At 46.2% G+C, this 12,257-nt stretch overlaps 1 protein-coding gene across 1 annotated transcript in view; it reads right to left on the bottom strand.

Annotated features, from left to right (window-relative positions):
• The window catches only part of ABL2 (ABL proto-oncogene 2, non-receptor tyrosine kinase), a 69,472-nt gene extending 66,467 nt beyond the window's left edge, over window positions 1–3,005 (bottom strand). The window contains exon 1 of the mRNA XM_066623694.1: window positions 2,646–3,005. Coding sequence (XP_066479791.1) covers window positions 2,646–2,877 — 232 coding nt within the window. The 5' untranslated portion in view covers window positions 2,878–3,005. The remainder of the gene's footprint in view (window positions 1–2,645) is intronic.
• Between the last annotated feature and the right edge of the window lie 9,252 nt (window positions 3,006–12,257).

Raw genomic sequence — 12,257 nt, 5'->3', positions numbered from 1 at the left:
CTAATATAACTGCCAATTGAAAATTATAATAAAGCAAGAACAAAAAATGCATAATAATAGGTGTGCCATGTTTCAACTAAGAGCAGAACTACTTAATATAAGGATATCAATGGGAACAGTCTGAATGGAAAGATTTAACATCAAAGACCAAGAGCAATTCCAATTCTAAAGAGCTTATGTTAATAAAGAGGAAATATGTCCAACCAAAACTAAATGAAAAACTCCATTACTCAGGCAGTAAGGCACACAGACACACTCTTGGCAGTTATTGCCCGACATCTCTGCCACAAGTATGGAACCTGTAAGACACTAGTGTACAAGTGTAAACAAATTAATGGAGATCATAGAAAAGAAACTATGGCAAATTTTAGTCATTAAATTCTATGCTTTTAAAGTAATCATCAAGATAAGTGTAGATTTGGCTGTACATCTGATAAGTATATATGATTAATCTCATCTGCCAGAAAATATATCTTGAGAAGTCAGTATGAGATAGTGCATGTGTACATATACATGCACATGATGGTAAAATCCTGTAAATGCAGTTACTAGAGTGTTGTTGTGGTGGTGTGCAATCCATTTGACAATGGAGAAGGCATTTAACATGCTCCAGTTCCACCAAAGCAGTGGTTCGCAAACTTTTTAGAGGCCCTAGGGGCTGCTGCCAAGGGGTGACTGGGCAGCAGAGCCTTCCTCAAGTAGCAGTTTGTTTAACACCTGATGCACTTAGCCTAATCTGCCTTGTCAGTTTTGCAAACCAACAAAAGTTGGGTCATAACTCACTCCAAAACAGACAGCTTGAGAACCACTGTACTAAAGGATTAGGTTTGCAATTTGAGGTACCTAATGGATCCAGCTTTCTCATTGGAGACCCAAACAGCCTTTGTGACATATAGCATCTCCTATTAGCTGAACCTAGTGTACCAGCTGCAAACCTCTTTGGTAACCTCTAGCTTTGATTCCTGCAATGTGTTATACATGAGGCCGTCTTTGAAGGGTTGCCAGAAAACTCAGTCCAGAACACTGCTATGAGGCTGCTAACTGGGACTAGTTGTAGGGAACATAACCCGTCATTACTGAAACTGGCTGACCAACCATTTCCAAACACAATTCAAAGTGCTACGGCTTATATTCAGAGCCTCACATGGCTTGGAACCTGAGAAGCCAATGAACCATCTCTTCCCACATCTAGCAGCCTAGGCATAAAACTAAAATAGGACCGCTTTGGCAAAAATCTTAAGTGCCTTTTCAACATCTTCAGGAGGCTCTCTGAGGTCCTTCAGATGCATAGTTGGCACCAGCAGTGAGTCAAATCTGCAGGTGCCAAACCCATGGATAATAAGGGCCAACTGCATATGGAACTGAAGCAATTGTATACTTTTTCCTTCCCTTCTTTTCTTGTCTCCATTGTATACACACTTTCCTGGGAGTAAGCGCCACTGAACACAATATGACTTACTTCTCAGTAGACATGGACTCTGCTTTTGATCAAAACTTTAAAAGATCAACCAAGATTTTAAAAAACTGTACCTATGAGGGAGAACATGAACAACATGGCAGAGTTTTCATGATGCTATATCAGCTACTGACCATGAAAAAACAGGATGTTTAGAAGAGCAACAATGCTTTCCAATTTTCTGAACAGTACTGCATCTCTCAAAGACAGACTTACAAGCTCCTAAGTGAGAAATGTTGACTCTCCCCCCCCAGAATTCTTTGCAACCCCCATCCTTGCCAAAAAGGTCAAAGTGAAGGTAAACCATTAACCTGTGAAGAGTGGGAATGGTATCAAAATGCTTCCCAGAACAGAAGAGTAAAAGTAAGTTCTAAAATGACACAAGATCTGTGACACCTTGAGGACAGTGTGCAACCTCTTAGCCCCACTTCCCAACAGACACCTTTGTATGGAATTTATCCTTACTAACCCTACTGTGAGCCAAGGTAAAGCAGCTTTGAATGGGAATTTCAGAGCAACAACGCATACAGCGCAGGGTGAATCCAAAAACGAACCGAAACGCTATTTCAAGCTTCCACAGAACAGGAGCAGATACAATCTGACAGCTGGGGAGAAGGGACTGAGGCCTTGGGAGGAGAGTCACAACAGGGGGGACCACTCACTGGATGTCCAAACTGCAACAGTGCATCCTGGATGCATCTGCTGCGATTCTGCCAACACGGCTCAGTGCCCGAGCATGTGCAGCTGGGCACACGGGCCACGCCGTGACTCCCTCTGTCAAGACCAGAAAAGGGAGTGTTCCCGAGATGGACTCCGAAGAGTCTCAGGAGCGGTGATGTGCGGCAGAGACAGAAGAGCCCCCACCAGATGCGAAGCACGCCTGTCCGAATGCCCAGGCGAGGGTCGCCGGAGCAGGGCCGGCGACGCTCTCAGGCAGCAGGGCCAAACGGAGCCTCCGCTTCCAGAGGCAGCACACCTCTGAGGAGCGCGGGGAAGGCTCTGGGCCTCCGCGCCCCGCCCGCGAACCTGCCACGGGCGTCGGAGCGGCAGGCTGCGCAGGAAGGACCTTTGTCTGACGCAGGGGCTGCGCCCTCCCGGGAGACGAGGAAGCCTCCTCCGCCCTCGCAGCCCGGCGTCGGCGCCACACCCACCCGCCGCCAGCATCTGCGGCAGCCCCTCGTCCCCGTACCGTGCTGGGCGAAGACGTTGAAGCCGCTCTCGGGACCTCGAGCGACGGCGACGGCGGCCTCTCGCCTCCGGCCGGCGGGTCTAGCCGCGCTGCTGCTTCCCCGGAGCCCCCTGGGCTGCGGCTGGGAAAGAGGCGGCGGCTGCTGCTGCGGCTGCGGCTGCTGCTGCTGTTGCGGCGGCGGCTGGAAGGCGGCGGCGCCCGGCTCTCCGACGCGGCCCACCTGCTGGCCCATCCCCACTTTCCTCCCGTCCCGGGCCCCCGGCCTGCTCCTCTCCCTCACATGCCGCTTCTTACGCCGCAGGGCTGCCCGCCGCCGCGCTCCGGCCGGGCCCTCACGGGCTCGCCCCCTCAGCCCCCGCCGCCGCCATCTTAACCACAGAGCGCGGGCAGCGGCCAGAACGACTCCCGCCCGCCCCGCCTCCGGTCCTCCGGGGCAGCTCCGCTCCGCCCCGGCCCGGCCCCGCCCCGGCGCTTTGCGCACTCGCCGCCTCGCCCGGAAAGAGGAAGGGGCAGGAGTGCCGTCGCTGCCTGTGCTGGCGAGGACTGCGCGCCTACCTGGGAGTGAGGCCCGTTGGCTGCAGTGGCGCCTCCTCCTGGGGAGACACGCTGAGTGCGGGTCTGAGGCCCGAGCTGTGCAGTCTAGTCAGCCCCTTTGGTCAGGGGCTTCCTCCCGGAAAGGGGGCTCCGAGTCATGCGGAGACTGGTGGAAGGGCAGGGCTGGGGACACGGACAGGAGCCGAGGGCGCCTCGCACGTGGACACGAAAGCCGCCTACCTTTCAAAGCATCCTGCAGCATTCCCCCTGCACGGAGGCCTGCGGTACAGCCCTGGAGCGAAGCGCCTCCTGATGCAGGCCCCCTTCCAGTCCCACAGAAGTCTTTCATCTTAGTGCAGTCTGTGATCAGCATCAGCATCCCTGGTTTTACAGCACATTCCTCCGCAGGTCTACTCAGAAGTAAATCCCATGATGTTCGATGGGATTTGGGGCCCAGTCCTATTCCATTTCCCAGGGCTGGTGCACTGTGCCAATGGGGCAGCACTGCATCCTGTGGTGGGCGGGCAGTCCCAGAGGCCTCCTCAAGGTGTGGGAACATTTGTTCCCTTACCTCAGGGCTGCATTGCAGCTGCACCAGTGCTGGAAAGTTGGATAGGATCAGGCCCTGAGACATTGACTCAGTTTCTGGGAGGTTTTGTCTTTGAAGTTATACAGAATTCTTCATTAACCCACATGGAAATGTTGATGGTTTGCTGGTGTTCAGACGCTCCCAGTAGTCCTGAATGCTGTTAAGAATAAGCTGCTTTGATACCAGTGGGATAGATTTATGAGTGGATATACTGAGTCTTGCACTGCCCAACATGGACCAAGAGTGGAAGAAGAGCTGGTCAAGGATAAAGAAAGGCCTATATTCACCAGTTCTTCTTTCCCATAATCATTGTTCTTTGTGCATTCCTACAGGCATATCTGTAGCAGTGAAATGTGCCAGGTTTTCATCCAGCCTGGGTTATCCAACTTATGTCACAGAAAAGGAAACACAAATAGACCTTTCTTTGCTGCCGTGCATTTTACAGCACCGTAAAACAAGTCCACCCTTCACCAACACTAACTACCATATATGGTCAGTGTGGATGTCACCAGACAGTTGTAGGATGGATGGATATTAGAATTTGTTGGCATCCTTCAGTCTCGGAAGACTATGGTGTCACACTCTGAATGGTGGTTCTGGAACAGAGTGTCCTCTCCAATGTGTGAAGCCTGGGTAAAGTAGGTATGGAGGATAGGCTGTTACCCATGCAGCAAATCCCCCCTCTCCACGTCGCTGAAATGGTCCAATGGAAAGGCAGAGGCCAATACGGTTGGTTCCAGCGGCATTGCAGGAGTTGCCAGAACGTGACTGTGTTCAGCCATGAACTGCCTCAGGGACTCCGGCTCCGGATTTTGCCTCGAGGTTGACTCCTGAAGCCTTTTCCATAACTGGATGTAGCCACAAGGCAGTGGAGGTTTGGGATCAGAGTTTTCCTTCTCTCAGATGAGCTGCCTTCCCAGTTGCCAGAACGTGACTGTGTTCAGCCATGAACTGCCTCAGGGACTCCGGCTCCGGATTTTGCCTCGAGGTTGACTCCTGAAGCCTTTTCCATAACTGGATGTAGCCACAAGGCAGTGGAGGTTTGGGATCAGAGTTTTCCTTCTCTCAGATGAGCTGCCTTCCCAGTTGCCAGAACGTGACTGTGTTCAGCCATGAACTGCCTCAGGGACTCCGGCTCCGGATTTTGCCTCGAGGTTGACTCCTGAAGCCTTTTCCATAACTGGATGTAGCCACAAGGCAGTGGAGGTTTGGGATCAGAGTTTTCCTTCTCTCAGATGAGCTGCCTTCCCAGGCTGATGAGTCCCATCTACCCGGTGGCTGTTTAGTCACCTCTTACAACAAGTACAGCCAAACTGAGGGCCTATTCTTATCCCCAGCCCCCAGGGGTATTAGAATACTCGTAAATCATTCTCCCACTTCCTTGTCTGCACCAACCTATGATGAAACCTAGTACAGAAACTCCCCTACTTATTAACATGTTAGGTTCATGAATTTTGTTCACAAGTTCAACATCACTATGAGTGGTAGTAAGCATGTAAAATATAAAAAATAATATATTCACAGTACATCAACAATACAATTTACTGTGTGGCTTTATCTTGAAAAGCAGGGTAACAATGGCTGTGGGAATGCTGGAATGAGTCCTCGGCTGCAATCTTATCCACATTTTCCTGGGAGTCAGCTCCATTGACTATAGTGGAACTTACTTCTGAGTAGACATGCATAGGATTGGGCTCCTAATGTCATCTATATTGCACAGTGGTTGAACTTAAGCCTATTGCTCTGAACAGGTAATGGATAGATGGCCACATGTTTGTATCTTTTAACATTTGTAAGTTGAATGTTCATAAGCAGAAGAGTTTCTGTACTGACATACCCACAAATGCAACTTCATTCTGGCCTCAGAATACTCCTCAGTAAAGGGTCCCACATCCTTGCCCTGTGCAACAATGGCAGGCTCTAGTATGGTATTGTGGATTTGGAATTAATGTATGAAGCTGCAAGGCACTAGGCTGCAATCCTATGGATACAGTATATTGACCTTTTCCTGGGAGTAGGATTTAACACAATGGGACATACTTCTGAGTAAGAAGGCATAGGTTTGCACTGTGAATCAGATCATTGTCCATCTACTGTAGCTCAGCCTGATTGACACTGATTGGCACTTTCATTTAAAAGTCTTTGCACAGTGCATACAAAGTTCCTACCATGTGTGCGCCCAACATACAGTCCATTCCTGAGCTGCCTGGGGTGCAGGGCTGCAGCGGCGCCAAAAATGGCTGCTGCCACATCCTGTGTGCTCCAGGCAGCTGATAGCATCTCCTTGGGAGAGGAGGACTTTTGTCCCCCCCCCCCGGGGTGAAGTGAGTAGCCCCACAATGGGGCTACTCAATTCACTGCGAACACAAAGGTTGGCAGTGAATCAAGAGCCTCCATGTAGGGCATTGAGCCCAACACGGAGGCTCGGGATCCCTTCCTGCTCCCTTCCCGTGGCATACCTCCTCCTCGCCCTCCGCCAGCCTCCCCCCTCCCCAGAATGCCTCCTCTCCACCTCCCCCCACGCCTCCACTTACCTCTCTGCTGCTTTGAGGTCCACATGACCGCCGAGCGGCAGAGCTCCAGCACCGCCTGGTGGTAACCCAGTGCCAGCCAGTGCTGGGCTACCACTGGTGCTCACCCAGCACTAGGTGACAGAGTGCACAGGCAGTAAGCCAGTGCGCACTGTTCAGGATTGGGCCCTTAATCACTGCATCAAGATAAGAGTCTTTCAATACTGAAATGTTCACAGCAGAGCTCACATTTTTACCACTCACAAAAGTCCTTGGATAGCATTCTTAAGATTTCAAATAAGAACTAATATGTTAGCCAATCAAACCTTTAAAAAAAAAACACACACCACCATCACAAAACTTTTTTTCTAACACAGTGAAACAACTAAAATATTTGCATAGGAAACTTTTTTTTTTAAAGAGAACTAATTGTATAAGAAGTTGGTTACTAAGGAGGTCAGTTTTCATTTCCTTGCACTGCACTCATGACTAAGTACCATTTCACCACAATGCAGAGCCTCTCACTCTTGTTTCTAGATCTAAATGCAGCTACAACACACTCCTATTCAGAGGTAAACACCATTCAGTTCAAGGGATCTTACTCCTAGGTTGGTGTAGAATTGAAGCTGTACTCTACTCTTTGGAGACTGCCAATAGTATTGGCAGTATTGGAGACTTCCAGTGGTTAACAATATTTTGCAGTTCTTAATAAACAAGTAACCAATTTTAAATTGTGCTACAAGATATGTATTCCTTAAATATCTAAAGTTAACTACTGTTAGACTGTATGGCATTTTTGTAATCAGTTATTTTATCAATTTAAAAAAAAATCTGGTCCAAGAAGGCTTTATGGAAGCCAAAACTATATGAAATGATCAGTATTTGATGTGGAAGCACTTATTAATGCATTACTGCATTGTTGTGTGTGTGCATGCATTTGTAAAAGAAAACACAAAGATGCCAAATACCAGGAAAATTGGATGCTCTTTATTTACTTGCCACAGGATGTGGTGCTGGCGTCTAGCCTAGACGCCTTTAAAAGGGGATTGGACGAGTTTCTGGAGGAAAAATCCATTATGGGGTACAAGCCATGATGTGTATGCGCAACCTCCTGATTTTAGGAATGGGTTAAGTCAGAATGCCAGATGTAGGGGAGAGCACCAGGATGAGGTCTCTTGTTATCTGGTGTGCTCCCTGGGGCATTTGGTGGGCCGCTGTGAGATACAGGAAGCTGGACTAGATGGGCCTATGGCCTGATCCAGTGGGGCTGTTCTTATGTTCTTATGTTCTTACTTTTCTGCCAAAGCAATCACAACAGTTTAATTCAACATAATGGGATTGTACCCTAAGAATATTTCGATTCCTGTGTCTCACTGAGATGCTTACAGAACAATCCTATGCATGGCTACTCAGAAGTAAGCCCTATAACATTCAATGGAACTTACTTTCAGGCAAATCTGCATAGGACTGAAGCCCTAATCACACAACCAACATCCCATTGATTTCAGAGACTACTTTCTTAGGGAATAACAGATGGTTTGCAATCTATGAAATGTGATATACACTAAGTTTTCCATCAAATTGACCCATGAAGCTAATTTATTTTGTGTTTTTATTGTAGTTTTTTAAATCTTGCAATATGTTTTGATTCATTGAAGAAGAGCAGAGAAGTCCCTTCAGATATTCCTTTTTCTTCCTTTTGTCTTATTTCTGTTTCATTGTATTATTTGTGGCTTCTCTAGATCTAATAAAGGATCTAATGGGAAAATATTCATAAACACCCTCTTAAATGAGAGAATTAATTAAATATATATTCTGTTATATTTTTTTCTGTTAAAGATTGCAAAAGAGAATGGGAACCAGAAAAGGAACATTCTAAAACCAGATGTAAAACTATGTAGACTAGAGTATTGCACAGTTTTAGACTGCTGGGATGAGATTTATGAAAAATCATTTTTCATCCAAAGATGCATATGCATTACTTGTTTTCCTGGGTTACTATAAGAACTCTTTTAAAGAGCAAGCAGCTGGCCTCTTAATATCAGCCAGGATGTTGGCTGCTGGATTTTAAAGCAGCAGTTCCCAAACTCTCCAGGAGTTTGGGAGCTGCTATAAGTCTTTAAGCATTGGAACGCAGCAATGCTTCCAGAGGCGACAGAGGTTTAATTTTACTTAGCAGTATCGGCAGCAGCCTAAAAATAAAGATCAAACCCATTTCCGGTTTCATGGCTGAAAACCAGAATTTTTCGCAATTTTTATTTTTACATTTTCTGAGGCTTGGGGAGCCCTGTGGAGGCTATGTGAGGCTCCCTGCATCCCTGAGATACTGCTGCCAATACTTTGTGAACAGAGGCTTTTTTCAGATCCCTTCTCTTTATCACAGATCTCAGCCACTAGTGCAGAGTCCCAAATGAGACATATTAGTAGTGGCAGAACCCAGGGCCAGCCCAGGCCCTCCTGACACCTAAGGTGGCATGCCAAATGCTGTCCCCTTACTCCATTGTCGTCCAGCCTCTTCTCCTCCCACTCACCAATGTTATAGCTCAGCACCCTTTTTCCTTCCACATTTCCTCTTCCTCTTTGTCCCCTCCTTCCTTTTCCAACCCAGAGAGTGGAAAAAGAAGCAGTGGAGGCAAAGATCAGTGCACCTACCAATCTGCTGCCTGAAATCACTTCAGTTGGCCTCATGTTTGGGCCAGCCCTGGCAGAACTATATCTTCAAATACAAATGTGTTTTTTATATGTATTACACCAATCCAATTCCAAAACCTTTATTGGCATGAACAATAAAATTTGGTAAAACAATAAACGACAATACAATAATAATAACCGATACAATGGCTATGCTACCGAGAGAAGGGTCACACAAGGGGGTAAGGATAAAGGAAAAGAGGAAAGGTAAAGTCAAGGAAAAGGTTTTAACTTAGAAACTGCAGATAGAAATTCTGCTATCGCACTAGTGGTGGCTACAAATGAGTCACTCAAAAGAGCAGATAAAGTCTCGGATAGGGTACCTAAAGGGAAAGAAAGAACAGAATGCAGGTGAGTTTCTCAGAGTAAATAAAGGGCCGGGCAGCAAAGTAAAATGTGAGCCACTGTGTCCGGCTCCAAAGAGCATAAGGGACACAATCTATATTCCAGGGGGATATTAGAGAATCTGCCTGAATGAACGGCTGAAGGAAAGATGTTGAATCTCGCCAACATAAACGCCTTCCTCTTAACAGGATTTATCAATATAGTGAAATAATTGGAAGAATGGCATTATGTATTACACATAAAACATATACATTGTATATGTAATATATTTAAAATATATTACTTAAAATATATAATTATATACATATTATTATATTTAATATTTAAAATTTAATTATTATATTTAAAATATTTTATGTAACATTTATTTTATATATAATATAAAATTACATTTGTAATACATATGTATGGCCCATATGTAATACATATAAAACAGGAAGTATGATTTAGCACACCAAAGGTGTATGGGTGTGTATGTGAACATGTGCACTGAATGTGCAGTGACATGTACTACAGTCTGTCACCCAAAGTCCTCCCCCCCAGGTTTGTTGTACTATAAGTGAGCCCCACTGGCAGGAGGAGCTGCAGAAGGAAAGATTGGGGGGGGGGGAGTCAATAACCTTTGACTTAAAATTGTTTGCACACAAGCTGCTTCAGATGCAACTGAGGCAGCAACACAATCCAAAGATCAGATTCTGCAACCATCATGTGCAGTTTCAGCCCCAGATACACCCAAAAAGCTCTGTAATTTTCTCCCATATGAACAGTAACAAAGGATGTGACAGAACCTCTCCTTTCATCACTTCAGCCACTCACTTCCACATCCCAATATAGGCAATGGCATATAAGAGGGTGAAACTCTGCCCACAGTAGTTCACACTAGGCAGCAGGGTTAAAGAGCCATTTGCCAGTTTCACAGCTCTCGGAGGAGCCCATCAGTGGCTGAGCCTTCAAGCTCTTGTGCTGTTCAAATATGGGTCATTTATGAATGCATAAATTCTGTTGTAGACACTGCATGATAATGCTATTTGGCTTTAGAAATGACAAAACTGTAATCATGAGACACCCAAGTAATTTAAAAATCATTTATATGGTTCATGGATGCGGAAAAATCTTAACACACTATTGCACTAAAACACTGTGGATGCTCAGAAGATAAATACCAATATTCAGCTATCTTGAGCGAAAACCAGTAAGTAAGCAGGCCATTTTTGACACTATACTTTTTTAAAGGATCAGGCACTGTGGAACCTGCCCTACTGGTGAGTCAATAATTAATTTTTGAAGTAACTACTGTACCAAGAATTATGCCACCTCTTCACAAATATTTGATTCTGCCCATTTTTGGAAAAAGCAGCGCAAGAACAAATCTTTCTTTTGCCATTATCAGGTAGTGATGAGAATCTAGCTTAGCCCAGGAGAGGAATGCATCATCATGGGGAATGCATCAGGAGATGGATTTGGCAAGATGCTTCAGCTAAGAGTTTACATCCTGTAACTTTCATGGCCTACAGGGAGATTGCTTCATTTCCTGAAAGACCACTAGTCTTACATCATCTAGATTCTAGATGACAATCCAGTACCTGATTGTCCTTTCCAACATTGCCATGAGTTGGATGTGAACCAGGACAGTGTGGGTCTTTTCCATGCTGCTTGATAACACTGGAAGATCATGGTCACCTCACTGGAGCCTACATAGCAGTTCCTTCCTGTCAGAGCCAGACCATGGACAACCATACTGTACTTGCATTGGAATCTACGGCTATAAGTGCAGGAAAATTAAGTAGTGCTCTCATGCAAAAGCAGAAGTAGAGGCATCTACAGACTTGGTCAGTCCAGAGGCATCTACAAATTTGCTATGCATGAGTGTGTGTGGATTTGGGATTGAAGCCACTTAAGCCTGCAGAGAGATGTGGCCACCACTTACAGGGGCTACATCAGAACAGCCCCACTGGATCAGGCCATAGGCCCATCTAGTCCAGCTTCCTGTATCTCACAGCGGCCCACCAAATGCCCCAGGGAGCACACCAGATAACAAGAGACCTCATCCTGGTGCCCTCTAAGGTTGATTACATTTGGTTATTTGAGATCTGACAAAATCTGGAATCTGATAGCCAGAAAGAACAAAGTCCTGAATGTTAAATTAAATTACAATTGCTCGACTGGGTAGTTTTTTTACAGACTCTGGGCAACACACCCTGTCACATCTATTCTTCAGCAGGAACTCTCTTGGGTGGGCCATCAAACTCTTTTTGTGACCCCCTGGAAGAACCCAGTCAGGCCCAGAAAGCTCAGGATGCATAGCTTAAGAAGTTCCCCAAACTCCTTTGTCCAGTCAAAAATTCCTTTGTTCTCTTTGTAAAAAGACCTATAACTTCCCCTGCTCTAATAAGCAGATGTTAGAGCAGGAAGATGTCTTTCTTTCCATGAAGATGTCTTCAGGTTTCTGTCCCAGTAGAAGCCTCTATTTGTGAACAGGGACAGCTCTCTCTCTCCCTACTAAGATGTGCTTTGAGGTTTCTCCTTCACTTTTGGTCACTTCAGAAACTAGCTGGGGTATCCAAGTTGTGTTTGGAGGTTTCTTTCCCAGAAGGAAGCCTCATCCATTTTTGGTATTTTCTCCTTTGGAATCTGGACACTTGTAGCCCTGCCCATGCTGCTTAGAAGGACTTCACACTCAAACTTCACAGCAGACTAGAATAGGTGATCCTCCCTCCCCTTTCTGATCTTCATAGCAGTTCGTTCTCTCTCTCTCCCCCCCCCCCCCAAAAAAAATTTCAGGGCCCAATCCTATCCAACTTTTCGGCTCTGGTGCAGCCACAATGCAGCCCCATAGTAAGGGAACACATATTCCCATACCTTGAGAAGGCCCCAGTGACTGCCTCTCCACCACAGGATGCAGTGCACACTACTGGCACAACAGCACCAGCACTGGATATTTGG

This window comes from Tiliqua scincoides, chromosome 4 (genome assembly GCF_035046505.1).
Source record: "Tiliqua scincoides isolate rTilSci1 chromosome 4, rTilSci1.hap2, whole genome shotgun sequence".
Lineage (NCBI taxonomy): Eukaryota > Metazoa > Chordata > Lepidosauria > Squamata > Scincidae > Tiliqua > Tiliqua scincoides.
The sequence above is the reverse complement of the archived record's forward strand: the minus strand, read 5'-3'. Positions and strand labels throughout refer to the sequence as shown.